At 35.1% G+C, this 17,397-nt stretch overlaps 1 protein-coding gene across 2 annotated transcripts; it reads left to right on the top strand.

Moving 5' to 3' along the window:
* Positions 1-3,254: 3,254 nt before the first annotated feature.
* LOC131928447 (uncharacterized) lies at positions 3,255-16,837 on the top strand. Of its 2 annotated transcripts, none has more exons than XM_059284605.1 (9): positions 3,255-3,363; positions 7,339-7,431; positions 7,707-7,847; positions 9,026-9,280; positions 9,793-10,119; positions 14,953-15,051; positions 15,168-15,201; positions 15,458-15,519; positions 15,965-16,837. In XM_059284605.1, the coding sequence occupies exons 2-8, from the start codon at positions 7,347-7,349 to the stop codon at positions 15,498-15,500; spliced, it is 984 nt and encodes a 327-aa protein (XP_059140588.1). In that variant the 5' UTR covers positions 3,255-3,363; positions 7,339-7,346; the 3' UTR covers positions 15,501-15,519; positions 15,965-16,837. The 2 variants fall into 2 exon arrangements, with proteins under 2 accessions (XP_059140588.1, XP_059140523.1); XM_059284540.1 differs by having other exon boundaries at positions 15,458-15,538.
* Positions 16,838-17,397: the final 560 nt, after the last annotated feature.

Genomic DNA, 17,397 nt, shown 5'->3' with positions numbered 1-17,397 from the left:
CAAACACAAATGCAAACAAAAACGCAAAAGCCAACACAAACATAAACACAAACGGAAACCTAAAAGCAAACATCACATTTTTTTTCTCTCTTAAATTGTGAAACTTTTTTTTATTGCACTATAAGTGGTCATCAATCGTTCTTTTTATAATTTTCCATCGTTTGCAACAGTCCGAGTATCGACTCGGGACTCCATTGGCTCACTCAATAGCTGAGTTTACAAATGTCTAGAAATGTTTACAAATGTTTCTTTCCAAAGTAATCTGAACATAAGGTACACGGGCCCATGACACATACTGTAATGTTAACTATCACCGACTGTTAAGATTTTTAAAAAGTGTTTTAAGTGTGATCTCAGTCGACTTTACTTTCCATAACGCGAGACAAGTACACTTGAAGTGGTGGTGGTGGATTGTATTATGGACCGGAACCCGAACTCAAGCGTTTGTGTGAGAGGTGAAGTGCTCCTGGCCGTCCCAGTTGCTATTTTTATTCAGCTACAAATGTTAACAAATTATATTCATAATTTGAAGGCCCGTTGTGGCGACTCAATAGATCAATAGTCAAAATATATCGTGTAGCTTGGTTATTTGTCTGCAGCAACAATCTGTGACATGAAAATAGTTTATGTTTAATGGAAGTGTCTCTACCTGTTTTTGACTATCACCCATTAAATCCAATTTTACAAATGCACGGCTTTTACGTGTTGGTGAAGCAGATTACATGTATTTTGTTTAGTTTGAACATAAGGCAAGCAACTTATTTTAGAAAACTAAACCCGCTACAGTAACTAAAAAAGGAAGTAATTTACTTAAAAGATCGGTATAGGGGCAGCAACTTCAAAATGTGACAGATAAACATGAAAGCTGAAGTCGAGATCCTGACAATTTAGCCCCAGACACACACAAAAAAAGCATACAACGCAACACCCCTGTTATTTGTTACTCTTTCTGGATGGAAAAAAGCACAAAGACAAAAACAAATAGTATACATCAAAATGTTATTTTCTCTATAAAGGTTAGAAATAGCATATAATTTGGTTGTAATTTCGCAATATTTTTTACCTAACCTAACCTAACCTAACTTAACCTAACTTAACCTAACCTAACCTAACCTAACCTAACCTAACCTAACCTAACCTAACCTGACCTAACCTAACCTAACCTAACCTAACCTAACCTAACCTAACTTAACCTAACCAAACCTAACCTAACCTAACCTAACCTAACCTAACCTAACCTAACCTAACCTATCTGTTATGTAGTCATCTGTATGGTTGGTAAATAATAATGGTGGTGATGACTGCAGTGAGAGATTAAACAGTTGCGTGGTGAATTAGACACTGTAGATTACTTGATTGTTGAAGAAGACACTAACACAATTTCAGCTGAACAACTTTAATTAAATAGATAATCAAACTACACTCTAACTGATAGTCCTATTATGGTCTAAGAAAGCAGAACGAGTTCATTCATAGTGACCAGCCTTAGGGGTAATCCCTATCACACATTACAAAACATAAAAACACAACTACATCCTAGAATGCCTAACGTTCAACTGTCCTATCTTTCTGGCCCAAGCTTGACCCTGGGTCCTTAACCCCTGCATGACCCCGGCATTCCAGCGAGGGGGAGGGACGGGCGCCTGCAAATGCTAGATGGGACTGATGCATTGTGTCCCAGTTCAGGTGTGGGACACGGGGGTGGGGAGGGGAAGTACACGCTGTCCCAGTTCAGGTGTGGGACAGGAAGGGGGTGGGGGGTAGATACCAATTAGCGGTGGGACGAGGGGGGTTGGACTCAGTTATAACACTAACGTAACCTAACCTAACCTAACCTAACCTAACCTAACCTAACCTAACCTAACCTAACCTAACCTAACTTAACCTAACCTAACCTAACCTAACCTAACCTAACCTAACCTAACCTAACCTAAACTAACCTAACAAACCTAACAAACCTAACCTAACCTAACCTATCCTAACGTAACCAAACCTAACCTAACCTAACCTAACCTAACCTAATCTAACCTAACCTAACCTAACCTAACCTTACCTTACCTTACCTTACCTTACCTTACCTAACCTAACCTAACCTAACCTAACCTAACCTAACGTAACCTATCCTAACCTAACCTAACCTAACCTAACCTAACCTAACCTAACCTAACCTAACCTAACCTAAACTAACCTAACCTAACCTAACGTAACCTAACCTAACCTAATCTAACCTAATCTAACCTAACCTAACGTAACCTATCCTAACCTATCCTAACCTAACCTAACCTAACCTAACCTAACCTAACCTAACCTAACCTAACCTAACCTAACCTACCTAACCTAACCTAACCTAACCTAACCTAACCTAACCTAACCTAACCCAACATAACAAACCTAAACTAACCTAAGCTAACCTAAGCTAACCTTAGCTAACCTAACCTAACCTAACCTAACCTAACCTAACCTAACCTAACCTAACCTAACCTAACCTAACCTAACCTAACCTAACCTAACCTGACCTAACCTGACCTAACCTGACCTGACCTGACCTGACCTGACCTGGCCTGACCTGACCTGACCAAACCTGACCTGACCTGACATGACATGACATAACATGACATGGCATGGCATGGCATGGCATGGCATGGCATAACAACATAACATAACATAACATAACATAACATAACATAACATAACATAACATAACATAACATAACATAACATAACATAACATAACATAACATAACATAACATAACATAACATAACATAACATAACATAACATAACATAACATAACATAACATAACATAACATAACATAACATAACATAACATAACATAACATAACATAACATAACATAACATAACATAACATAACATAACATAACATAACATAACATAACATAACATAACATAACATAACATAACATAACATAACATAACATAACATAACATAACATAACATAACATAACATAACATAACATAACATAACATAACATAACATAACATAACATAACATAACATAACATAACATAACATAACATAACATAACATAACATAACATAACATAACATAACATAACATAACATAACATAACATAACATAACATAACATAACATAACATAACATAACATAACATAACATAACATAACATAACATAACATAACATAACATAACATAACATAACATAACCTAATTGCCTCTTCTGATATTCGGAAATACATTTTTGTCACATCTTAAAAACACTTGTTAGATGACGACAGCCGTGTAAGCTTTACGAATTCTACATCCTTGTTAATTTCACACAGAAATAAATCTTAAAGGATGCAGCATAGTGTGAGAGGTTGTACTACTGATCGACAAATTGTAAGTTATTTAAGTTCAGTATTAGATTATGTTTTTCTAACGTGTTTTAGGGTGAAACCATTATTTGCCATCTGCGTTAAGACCTCTACCAACCAATGTATTAGTTTATTTAACCTTGCGTGACATGACCAACATCTGTACCCATAAAACACTGTCCATTCTTCTCTCATACGGTCATTCCCAGCTCATTAGCCAGGCAGACTAGAACAGGGTTAAATTTCGAGCATTTCTCTCACTCATGTTCCTAGCGGTTTGACTCGTGGGTTTCCGCCGGGTTTCTCTTCCTCCCCCAGTCCATCGCAGCACCTGGTTTAGATATGAGGGGCAGATCTGTCAAGGGGCGACCTACAGCCGCGAGCGCAGGATACGAACTCGTGATTTTCGGGTTAGCGAGCGCGCGGTCTACTGCTAGACGACTGTCCATTCTAAATGGGGGGACACGCGGTTCAGTCTCGTTGAGTGCTGACTCAAACTTGCACTTTTTGTATTTTTATTCCTAGTTCATTTAAATCACACTCATCTTGCACCAATCGTTATCCCTAAACCTAAATCTAACCCTTCTCTCTTTGTACACAGCCGCGACCTGCATACTATTATTTTGATTCGATGTTAAAATTTAATTTTTTCTTTTTGGAAGACAAAAATAAAGTCTCAAAACAAAAAAAAAGTATGTTTTTTTTATTACAAAATTTTATATTACTTGTTCTCGTGCTTTTGTCGACATGGAATGCAACGTTCGGGCTAAATTTAGTTCAGCCTTATTGTTTGCGTTTATATTTGTGTTTGTGTTTGACTTTTTATTTATGTTTGTGTTTGCGTTAGGTTTGTGTTTATGTTTGAATTTGTATTGGCGTTGTCTTTTATGTTTATGTTTCTATTTGTGTTTGCGTTTGTGTTCATGTTTACGTTTGCGTTTGCGTTTGCTTTTGTATTTGCTTTTATGTTTGCTTTACGTGTGTGATTGTGTTTCCCTTGTTTTTGTCTGTGTTTGGGTTTGCATTTATTTTATGTTTGCCTTTGTCTTTGTATTTATGTTTTGTTTTTGGTTGGTTGTGGTTATGGTTAATTAGTAAAGTAACATATTTCCTAAACACGGGTAATTCAGGAAATTTGCTGCTTAATAAAGACACAAGTAATGGTCCATTACTAACAGGTTTATCACAGAGGCCAATGCAGGGCCTGTCCGAGACGGCTAATTGTTAATAAAAATAAATACAAAACCACTTCACTCCACACTCACACGGCACGACAGCATTAGCCACACCTCCAATAAAACTCCACACTTCTCCGACCCACATCCTGAACTATACTTCAACACAACTCACCCAGCCCTGCTACTAAAACAACACACCACAACATATAAAACACATTTAAACACACAACACACCTCACCTAGCCCTGCTACTAAAACAACACACCACAACATATAAAACACACTGAAACACACAACACACCTCACCCAGCCCTGCTACTAAAACAACACACCACAACATATAAAACACATTTAAACACACAACACACCTCACCTAGCCCTGCTACTAAAACGACACATCACAACATACAAAACACATTGAAACACACAACACACCTCACCCAGCACTGCACTGCAACCAAAACGACACACCACAACATATAATACACATTGAAACAGACACCCAAAACACATCCAATTACCTGTCATAGAATATTGGACACCTCAACACTTAATCATTCATAAAAATTTAGTTTTTCAAAATAAAGTTTTAAAAGAAGAAAACAAATAAAGAGTAGAAAAGTGAATAACGTACAAATGGATGTAAAATAAGAAAAAGTAAATGCGCACCAAATGAACGTAAACAATGTGTGTATATTAGAACAAAAAAAGCAGGCCTACTTTATAAACAAACTTAAACTTTTTAAATTAATTAAACATGTAATTAAGTCTATTTATGTGTCACAGTGCATTGGCATCGAGTCTTGACCTACGTGAAAAGTTTTGTAGAAATCGGTACGGTAGAAGTAATTTGTTTTCGAAAATCGGAAGTAGTTTAAAGTAATTGTTCCGTTCTTCGGAAATCACTTAAAATATGAAGGAATAAGGACATAGGATCTAATACATAATTTTAAAATGTCGTCCACATAACTGAAACGGTACTCAAGTTATTGGTATTTTAGAACACATACATAGAGTAAAGTGCAACTTCCGGTTAATGGGGGTAATTAAAAATTTCATGTTATTTAAATACAAGATTTTGTAATTATTCATGAAATTTTGTATAACTACCAGGAACAGTGCTTACGTTAAATTATTTACACGAAAATAGAGTAAAATACCATATCCGGTTAACGGAAATTGTTCAAAATCGATTACAATACTTACTCTATAAGAGACTGAAAAATTTAATATTTCCTCTAAATCAGTGTGACTTAGCCGTTTTCTTTTAGATCCAAGTTCTGAAAATGTGCGGCAAGTGACACTCGCGTGTCATTTCCGAAACAGTCTGTTCCATTTCTTTGTTTTGATGGTATCACCCTGGAAAAAACTACTCGCAAAGATATGTTGCAACAAATTGTATGGAAATATCCGGTGTTTTGTTATCAAAAATAGAGTACCTTTCTATTTGTTGAATACAAAATGTTGTGTTGAAGAGTTACTGTTGAACTTGTCCCTGCAGAATATCAATGATTTATTCGAGGTATTTTCATTACATCTGTTGTCTCAAACATAAACGTGAAAGGCTGTCTAACCCCATTCTGAATTTGACCATCTTATAGGGCTGGTAAGTAGGTCACCAACCAGTTCTACGGCTCAATAAAACCTGCTCAGCTAAGTGAATATCAATCGCGTGTTTCAGTTCCGCAGATACAGAAAGGTCTCTGATTTCATTTACAACTTCGATCTTACACAGTGGTTTAGTTGGGTAAAGTTGTCGAAGTAATCGTTTTCTGTTCGTTGTGTTCATAAAGGTAGTTTTTTTTTGTTTTAAAAAAGGCTCAAGTTTTCTTCCGCGTCAATGACGTTTTTGGTGTTAACGCATGCCTGTGTAGAATAAACTGCTCAACAACAGATTCCACTAACGCACTGTTACTCTCAGCATGACTGGAACTCCGCACTTACAAACTGCAGAAATCATATCCAACTAAAGATGGATGTCGTTCAAAAGTTTTACTCACATCGGCTTCTTTAGCTCTTGTTGTAAGATGATTACAAAATAAAATTAAAAATCAGCCTATATCACGTCGTCTTGAACATAAATACAGCACTCCGCCCTATTGTTGAAAACGTTTGGGGTGTCTTTGAAATCTTCTTCTTCGTTCTTAATTTTAGTGTTGTAAGGGTTCCCCCTTCAACTCAATTAAGGATACGTGTCTACTGGTTGTGCGCCATTGAGGCCGTTGACTCCGATTTAAGCCTGCTTTTCTTTTTGGATTTGCTTCCATAGCCTTTGTCCAACCAAGAATAAACTGCAAGGCAGCAGTTGTTTGGTTTTGGAGTTATTTCTCCTAGAAGAGTGGCTGTCCCCAGCTAACGAGCCTCATCTGCCCCAGGGTTCGAACGCGAGACTTTCAGGAAGCAACCTTGAGCTTTACCTACTCGACCACGCCGACCCATCTTTGAAATTAAGGCTGTATTTTGGGTAGCGTCAACACAGTGTATCTAGTTGTCAGTTGTTCTTTTTTTTTCGTGTCAGTGTTTCTCTTGTAGTTGGAGGAAATTATACTTCAATGTTACAAATTTACTTTGTTGATTGTGTTCTTTATTAGTGTTACACCTGGCCCCGAACGAGCCAAAAATAATTAAAAGCTGAGTGTAACATGATGATACAAAAAAATAAAACCTGCAATAGCTGTTGCAGAGATTGCCATTCCAGAATTGGCCTGATGAACCACGAAAGAGCGTTTATAAAAAATAAACATCTCTCCCTCAGATGGCGCATCAAATTTCTTACGAATTGAGAGTAATTATCTAATATTTTTATTGCTTCTTTTTTTCAGTAGTGATAATGTGCAAAAATAATAACTTATTCTTCAAAACATGGACGTTGGTCTTCTATGTGTATTATGTCACCAACAATTCAATGTTACAAGGTAGTAGTTTAATAAATTACAAAATAAATATATCATATATTACAGATATAGTTATACATTGTAGTAAATTAATTGGATTTAATACAAATGCTTTTTTCTTGTTTATCGACTCGTCATTATCATTGGGGTAACTATTATTATAAGATTAATAATAGATTTTTTTTTAAAATTAATTTGGTGTTATTTATGTATACATCAGCAGTGTCAAATTTTACGCTTTAAGTTATAACTTAAAATTTACCTACAATTGAATTTCATGTGATGACTTTCTTCAGCCATGGAAACAGAAAGTGTTACCGCGAGTTCTAGATCTACGGGCTACCCAGTAAATAAAGCACTGAGGCTTGTGCGCGATCTTCCCACCACACCAGGCTGGGCTGCCATTCAACATGACGATAAACAACTTGTTAACAGAAGTACATTGTCGTCCATTATCTCATACACCTTCCCAAGTCTGTCTTGTAAAACTTGTGGCGAATATCGTTGTGTAGCAACATATAATTGTGTCAGTCAGTGCAGAGGCCTAGCGAGGGGGGTGGGGGGGTGGGGGAGACATATGTCCCCGGGCTACCTGTTTCAAAAAATATAATTCTGGCGGCATGGTACTTTGGTACCGCATTTCGCGTTTTCCCAAATGTACTTAACTGATCAGTTCGGGGTGGGTTGGAGGGGGGGGGGGGGGTTCAACTTCATCCACCACTGTCCGGTCATTTTAGGTCAAGTATCCTACCAATGTATACCTAGGTGTGACATTAATGTCGCTCTACTCAATTAAGGCCAGTCCCGTTTTAGGGGGTTAGGTGGAGGGGGGGAATCTTACTCAGAGTTAACATAGAGTCAGTGTTTAGACGCGTGTTCTATATATACATATACAATTAAACATATATACTGATTCAGAAATAGATTTAAATAAGTATCAGAGGTATTATGACAATAAAACTTTTTTTTACAGAGGGTTCCATGGGGGAGTTGTAACCACCCTAACCTAACCCCGCCCTCCGCCCCAACCCTGTCTACGCCACTGGTGTCAGTTTTGGGATGTTAGTAATTTAATGTGTACCTAACGTATTTGTTATAATAAAACTGTTATTAAAAGACTTATTCACTCGTATCGTAGGCTTCATATAATCATTCCTCCTACATCATTTAAATAGAAAATCTAAAATTGTTTAATCTAGCCCGAGTAGCTTAAAAATCGTAAGTTTATAGATGTAAATTGTAATGGCTTTTAAGTATAAACTATTTGCTATTACTAATTTTATTATATCAACATATCCTAAAAGTACGCCACCTAAATGCTTTGATGATTTGTAACCAAACAATATGAAACTATGGTAGATATCAAGTGAACGTGTTAAATAAATAATATGTATATAATTATATATTATATAATTATAGTTTTGTTAGAACAGTGATTTTTTTTTTAAAGATTCGCATCATCACGATCAAAATGGGGCTGGTAAGTAGGTCACCAACCAGTTCTACGGCTCAATAAAACCTGCTTGAGCCATAGAACTGGTTGGTGACCTACTTACCAGCCCTATTGAGGGTGATGAAACAACTGTACTTCGCTAAAAGATTTTTATTTCTTCAGCCATAAAAACAGAAAGTTTTGCCGAGTATCCCAGATATGTTACTTGGCTAGAGAAGACAGAACTCACGCTGGTGTGCGATTCTGCTAACACATCAGCATGGGCTGCCATCCAACATGAAGATAGAGTACTTGTTAACGGAAGTACATTGTCGTCCGTTGTTTCATACACCCTCCCAAGTCTGTCATGTAAAGATATGGGACATTATATGTGTGAAACAAATACGACTCGACACTTGTATGTGTTAGTTTTTGGATGTAAGTGATTTAATATGTACAAAATAATTCTTTTACAATGTTATTACTAATCCATTTATTATCATCCATTGCTCTAGTAATTGTATCCGATAAGCCATTGATTCCATTTCTTTAACAATAACATTTTTAAAAAATGTGACATCGTAGGTCATTGATATTTGACTGGAAATGTTTTAATTAGTCTAGAAATTAATTAAACCGTTTCGGAATTTTCGTCAAAAAGAAATATATTCGTTTAAGCAATATATTAACACTTATAGTAAGGAAAAAAAAGATTCTTCCTTATTACTGTACAAAGCTTAATGGTTACTAAAAATGTTTGTATAAACATAAAGTTTCAAAAATGTGTAAACAAGGCTCTGTAATAAAAATTAAAAACAAAAATTGAAGTCAAGTTACGGTTAGCTAGTATAAATATATACAATTGTCTAAGTTGTAAACAATGCTTAATGTTGTCACTCACTACTGTTCAATAAAAATAAAATGTGTACATGAAACTTTATGTCGTATAGGTCCACCAAAGCTGTGTCTACCTCACGATAAAGTGTTGGAAGCTGATCTGAGAGAAGACGTTATGTTCGATGTTTGTGTACTGATTCCCGCACCCTTCAGTAATATGCCTATAACGGTTAATTACAAAAATACCTGGCTGTACAAGGGTCAATGTGTATCGAGATTATGTGTGACATGGACCAATGTTGAATTTTATCGTTTTAACGTGAAGATACTTATCTCCAATGTGTCAAAGGAAGACTATGGAGAAATCAAACTCAAGTTTGGCACTTCTCATGCATATGAAAATTATACCTTCAATTACTTTCCGCTACTAGTACCAAGAAGTAAGTCTTATCTTTTATTTAATATCAAATTGGCTTATTGTATCAATTAATCAAATAATCAAGTGAAATATCCGAAACAATTTTTAAAAAAAAGCTAAAGTAATAGTAAAAATATTTCAATACGGCAAAACAAAAAGCATGGTAAATGGTAACTATATAATACAAATACTTTGTATGCTTAAATATATTTTACTTTGATATCAAATAGTTTATGTATTAAAATTGTATTTACAATTTTTTTACCTTAGAGTTTACAGCAAAGTTTTGATTATTTAAAATAAAATGTACCATTACAATCTTCACTTAGAATTAAATTTATTGTGAATATAAGTGGTTCAGGTAAACATTAGAAGTAAAAAACAATAAGAATAGGTGGAGTAGAGTAGAGCATATATGGACAGCTGAAAGCCGCTGGGCATTAGGCCCAGGCCAATGTTTCTTCCAGACTTTTTTCTCCGGGGGTCCGGAGGCACGACGACTTGATTTTTTTGGGAGGGGGGGGGCGCCACTGGTAAAAGTATGTTTTCGATATAAATTCCATTTTGTTAGGGAGGGGGTGGTAGACTTTCTTCAGGGGGGGGGGGGGCAAGAAACTCTGGCCCAGCCTCACAACTGTGCTGTGGCCAGCCCCGTGGTTATGGTTCCATGCTTTCCACTACTGCGGTGTGTATAAAACTGTGAGTGGCTCTTTAAAAATTGGGTAATTTTGTAGATTGTAACTTTTAGCTCTTTCGTCGCGAAATGTTGATGTTCCCTACTAAAGTGTTATTAAGACCGGTTGGCCCTGTACAACCGCTAACTATGAAGAAAAGTCCCGGGGCCTTTTTTGGGAATATGACGGTCGACGGAAATTACTCAAAATTTTATAGAAGGCAGAAAATTAGAACTTTTACTTACATGTGAAATTTCATTTATCTGTCTGAAAAAGTACTCAAGTTATAAGCTGTTGAAAAATTCAAAGTAGAAAAAATTCCACTTCCGGTTATTGGAAATTGCTCAAAAGTTGATACGAATCAACGATTTTGATAAAATACTTATGTATGAAATTTCATCAGCCTAGCTGTAACGGTACTCAAGTTATCGTGTTTACACACACACAGACACACAGACACACACACACACAGACATACGGACAGGATTGCAAAGCCCAGTTTTTCAGAATGGATTACGCATAAAACCTCTTATTTTTGATACATCTGGATTGATAATTTTTGCCCGATTAAAATAAGTCTTCTATACTTTGGATGTGATGAAGGACTGAGGTGTAATACGGTGAAAATTGTTCAAATTTCAAGAGATTTTTTTGCACGATTACAATACTTTCTCTATACTTCGTATATACGAGAAAGTAAAACAAAACGCACAATCAACGAGAGTAAATAATGCAATTTTGGAAAGTTTTATACAAAAGTAATTTACTAAGTTCTTACCCAATCTTGGCACAAGTGTGCCGAACTTATACCCTATGAGTTTTATAATACTTTATTTCAATTTTTTTTTTAAATATATGACTATATTTTCACTTACACAAACTTTTATTTGTCTAACTCAGGGGTCGGCAACCTTTTGAGACGGAAGAGCCAAAAGTTACAATTTACTAAATTGGGGTCCCAACTTTTAAAGAGCCACTAACATTATTATTTCAGTATTATGATCCTTAATTAGGATTAGATATATGTAGTATGTATGTGTGTGTGTGTGTGTTTGTCTTTTATTCATTACTACATCCTTTATCCGATCGCCATGAAACTTTAAGAAATTGTTGAGAATAGTCCTGTGGAGATATTTGCGAAAATAAATTGTCAAAGTCGCACGATTGGCGCCCCGGCAGGGAGCGATTTGATTTATAAAAATAAAAGTCGATTGCAGATTGACACCATTCATCCGATCGCCATAAAACTTTGAGTGAGTTGATAAGAGCACTCAGGGGGGGGGGGGGTTCTGCAAAAGATATTTTTTAATTTTGCAAGGGCTGCGCCCCGGGAGGTCGCGTTATATAAAAAATAAAAGTCGGATGAGATTCGACACCGTTCATCCGAATGCCATGAAACTTTGGAAAGTCGATGAGCATACTCCCGAGAAAATTTCTGCGAAAAAAAATATTTCTTATTGGCAGCGCCCGGGAGGGTTCAATTTTTGTCAATACACGGTTTGGCGCTTCATGAGTTCCAGAGCGGCTATTTTAGCACTTGGAATCCGCAGTAGGTTTTGGATACAATGAGTTGCTATAGTCGCCCACTAAATCGAATCAGGCGCGTCCTCCGGCGTCTCTGCAGGGTTTAATTTGACGCTCAGGGCTATCTCGCGAGCACTACGCGTCTACGTTAGTTTTAAAGTGAACCCTACAATAGTGATAATCCGGCACACGACATTCGATAATTAAACCGAGCTAGGGGTGTTACGCGACGTCCGTGCGATAGTGTAATCGGGTTTGCGAGAGCGCCACTTTCCGGCGGTGAGTGATTAACGGTGATATTACGGTGAGTGATTTACTTACACTCAAGGCTTTCATACAGCACGTCCTGATAAATATGATCCAATCACAAGCATTGTTTACATTTAAATAACTCAGTTTTAGAAAACAAGATAGTACATTACAAGTGGGAGTAACTAAATATTATAACAGAATAGCAGGTGTTTATTGTTTATATTTATTATTATATTTTTTATCGTTCATTACCGAGTGTTGCGGACTAATATTTTTATGAGTTACAAGAATAAATTAAAATAATTACTAATATGTGTGCATGGAACTGAAGAGCCGCACCTAGACATCAAAAGAGCCGCATGCGGCTCGCGAGCCGCAGGTTGCCGACCCCTGATCTAACTGTTGCAAAATTATAAAACAATTTTAAATTGCATTGTTCAATGCTAGATATATAATATGCTAGATCAGGGGTCGGCAACCTGCGGCTCGCAAGCTCCATGCACAAATATTTATAACGAGCCGACCCGTGGCGTATCATATGCCGCTATTTAGTTGTTGTGTTTTCTACTTTCCAGTAATTCATAATTTGTGAATTCTACAGTACCAATGCTGCCACTGATATTTGCTTTAAAACACTATCAGTAGGTGAAAGCATCTTCCTCTTAGTTACCTCCCCTAAGTTTAAAATAGTTTCAAACTAAATTATCTGCCCCTAATAGCCGTCACTAAAACCCGGCTTTACGACTGTAAACATTTAGCGTGAACCACAGCTCACAAGACTATGTGGGCGTGGGGGAGGTAGGTATATGCCAAGAGAGGAAGAAAGAGGGGGCTGCTAGGCGCGCTTACAGCTTGGTGTTTTCTAGGGTATTTATAAAGAGAGTTATATATATAGATACTTATTTATTTTTCTTAAACTCATAATTTTTTTTTGTGACACTCGGTGTTCAACGTATAATGATAACTGTAAACAATAAACACTCGTTATTCTATTAGAATATTTAGTTACTCCTTTTTTTTAAATATACTTTCTATTAAATTGGTCATCCCAAATTGAAGCATTCAACTTCATGGTGGAAATCACAAAGAAACTAAACGAGCTAAATGTGAAAATGTAAAATTGCAAGGAAAGGAAAACCCAGCATATGAGTTTCTTCCAGGCATATCCTCGGCCCCCCCCCCCCCCCCGAACGAAATGGAATTTTATAGAGTAAATATATACTTTTAACAGTGCCCCCCTTTCCCCCCCCCCCCCCCCCCCCCCCTACCCCGCCGGAAATTTAAGTCTGCCCCCCTCCCCCCGGAGAAAAAAGTCTGGAAGAAAACTGCTTGCTTGAATTGCTTGAAGATGTGGATTGTTAAAAAAAAAATGTGTGCTGTTGAAGACACGGAGAGCGGTAAATTACTTAATATTGACACATCTGAAAAAAATTCATGCTACTATTAACATGAATTGCTTCAGCATTTAAATTAAACAAAATGAAGGATGGATTCACTAAGAGATTTGAGCAATTCTAAACAATTCTATACAAATGCAAGTACTCTGACGTTCATAGTAGATCCTCTCAACATAAAATCAAATGAGATTAACTTTGAGCGATTTGGAATTGATGCTGGCTCGCTTCAAATGCAATTACTGGATTTTAAAATTAAACATTTTTGGAGTGGTGAGTTCACAGATCTCAAGAGCAAGTTTGAAGAGTTGGAGGTCCAGTAAAACATGTACTTTTCGCTGCACAAGTGGACTGCTCTAAAAGAAATGCCACAAGTTGGGACACTATTATGTGACGCATGGAATAGTCTTCCAGGATACTACAGCGAGGTAAAAAAGTTGGCATTTGGAGTGCTGACGATCTTCGGATCAACATATTCATGCGAGCAAGCGTTTTCTTGCATGAATATAATAAAAAGTAAAGAATCCAACTAATAAATAAAAATCTAGAGGTGTGCTTTAAACAAACTTTTAAAAGGCAAGCAATGACAAACTATTGTAATATTATTATAATTTGATTAATGATTTTATCATTCTTGCAGAGCTAGCTTAAATTCATGAATACTTTTTGTGCGAAACATGTGTTGTTTTTATATGAATAAATATTATTTCATATTGAAAGCTATTTATTTAAAATTTTATATATATATATATATATATATATATATATATATATATATATATATATATATAATCCTAATCAAATATCATAATATTGAAATAAAAATGTAAGTGGCTCTTTAAAAACTGGGAAACTGTGTAAATTGTAACTTTTGGCTCTTTCGTCTCAAAAGGTTGCCGATCCCTGTGCTAGATGTATAATAGACTGACGAATTAATACTACTCTATATACAACGGGTTAGTGTATAAACATATTTACTTCATCAAAATGTAATAGTATATTTCTCTCTAGGTACAAATGACTCCAACGAAGATACAAAATACATGTTAGTCTTTATGGCTCTAGGGGTGTTCTGTTTTATTGGTTGCGGCTTCTTAATCTTTAAAAAAGGTAAGCATTGATGAATCATTATTAAACGAATCTGTATCATATAAGCTGTATCAGTAATGATTTTGTATAATATAATAATGAAAATATTGTTGCCTTATTTTATATTTCTTTCATAGGTTGTTTAGTAAGACAAAGTATTCAGCAATTTCGGTAAGCCCACAATGCACCTTTTTCGTGTAATCATCTTAGTTGATAATTAAAATGTATTAAAATAGAGTGTGTCTATATTGCATTTATTGCAATTACATTGGACAAAAAATTTCAACACTCAAATAGTATACTAATTAATATAAGCCGTCGATTTGGTCATAAACCTTGTTATTATTTGTAACAAAATTAAATGGAAAAAAAGTATTATATTTACAAAAAAATTTACAAGCTAAATCTAAAATGTTCCATTCTACAGACAAGACTTCGTGTCAAGGTGTTATTGTTTACGACAGAATTAATCGGGAAACCAAAACAGGGGTACGTAATTTTGCAGCATGTATGTGAGCGTAATTCAAATTAAGTATTTAAAAGTATTTTTAAAAGTCCAATACGGGTTCAAAATTTGAACTTCAAAATAAGTAGAACGTCCCTGAACCCACTCAGCTGTGTTGGGTACCTAACTTACATTGGGGAAACAAAGGCGGCTGGGCATAGTTCTGTCCACACTATACCTTTACGTGCCGAGGTCGCTGAAGCAGAAGAACTCTACTTCATCTGCCCTATGTGTCTTGGACACGAACTGAAATGAAGATGATTACTAAATTTTACACTGAGGTTTAAACTCATTTGTTTTCACTCTGTTGTTTATAAATTGATTTGATACAATTATTTATTTTAAGTAAAATAAAATAATAGTTGCTTCATATGTTTGAGATATTAGTTTGCGATACGTATAACTAATACATCCATGTCTTATTTTTAGTTTTGGAGGCAGACCACGATTATTTATAAGTATATGATAAACAAAACCCGGAGCCTTCTGTGGAACATGCTTATAATGAAGACAGGGAAACAATTAATCCTAAAAACCTGTATGATGATATTCAAGATACTTCTCCAAATACTGTAGATGATTATATCTCTGTTGTTTAGAACAATTTGATTACACGTATGATATGACTCAAAACTTTTTAAATATTTAATATATATTCTGAACATATTGTGCTTTATTAAGAAAATAATCAACTTATTAAGGATTATTATGTACGTGATTGTTTTATGTGAAAGGCTCGAGCCCAAGACTGTCGGAACAGCAGTAGTGACTTATCCACTCTGCCGGCTCAAACACTTATATTTTTTTAGTGTTTATTTTAATGTTTGAAAATGAATTATATAAAAAAATAAAGATTTTAGTAAAGTAAGTATGTATTACAATAGCAAATAAATATAAGCAAAACTCTTAATAGTTTAAGTATATTCAAATAAAAAAATTAAACGATTCAACTATTTTATAGTTGTGTATTATTATATATTTAAAGAAAACCATATATTTTCTCATTTTAGTGCATTATTAAATAAAAGCTTGGTATTAACATTTTTCAAATTCAACTTTTTACAAGCTTTTATACAAGCTTCCTCTGAATGTCTATCTGTCTAGCAGTCGTACAAAACTGGCGAGAGTAATTTCGAACACTTCGAACTGACCGATTCGTTTCAAACTTTGCAAAGCTTGATGACATTGCGACCTGACATTCAATTTGATTTAATTGGATGCATAATTAATCTTTTAAAGAATTAAATAAAATTCCCTATACAAAATACTTTTTTTTCGCATTTCTCATGTTCATTTGATGCGTAATAGATTCTAGTCTAATTTTAAAGTATTGAAAAAAATGCATGATTAACGTTTTAATACCAAGCTTTTATATAATAAAGAAGTAAAAAGGAGAAAAAAATTTTTTTTTTAATTTATAATAATACACTCCTATTTAAATAACTGTAAAGAAAAGCGTGGATCGCTTCCAAAATTTTAGTAAAGTTAATAAATAGATAATGAAGTGACCCGCGCTTTTCTTTTAGTTATTTAAACAGTAATGTATTATTATATACATTTTTAACATCATTTATCTTCCCCTTTTTAGTGCATGAAAATTTGTGTATACAACTTCTTTATTTATAGAAGCTTTTATTTAATTTGCTTCCTCTTTCTGTTAATCTGTGTTGAAACTGCCGAACGAAATTTCGACGAATTTTAATCGACCATTTTCTCTAAAACTGTTCACCTTTATAAATACCCAAAAAATTCTAGTAAAGGAATTCAATACATAAAATAGTGACCCATGATTTTATTTAAATAGTAGTTCATAATTATGTATTTACAGAAAGTTATTTATTTCCTCATTATCAGTGCTTTAT

The sequence above is a fragment of the Physella acuta genome, unplaced genomic scaffold (assembly GCF_028476545.2).
Source record: "Physella acuta isolate Inbredline_101_S28 unplaced genomic scaffold, ASM2847654v3 ptg000009l, whole genome shotgun sequence".
Lineage (NCBI taxonomy): Eukaryota > Metazoa > Mollusca > Gastropoda > Physidae > Physella > Physella acuta.
The sequence above is the reverse complement of the archived record's forward strand: the minus strand, read 5'-3'. Positions and strand labels throughout refer to the sequence as shown.

Bases quoted from the DNA above. Each gene is read 5' to 3' on its own strand.
- LOC131928447 (XM_059284605.1), top strand. From the start codon at position 7,347: ATGTGCAAAAATAATAACTTATTCTTCAAAACATGGACGTTGGTCTTC. The intron at 7,432-7,706 runs GTAGTAGTTTAA...GACTTTCTTCAG, and splicing joins CAACAATTCAATGTTACAAG to CCATGGAAACAGAAAGTGTT. The intron at 7,848-9,025 runs GTACATTGTCGT...TTATTTCTTCAG, and splicing joins TAAACAACTTGTTAACAGAA to CCATAAAAACAGAAAGTTTT.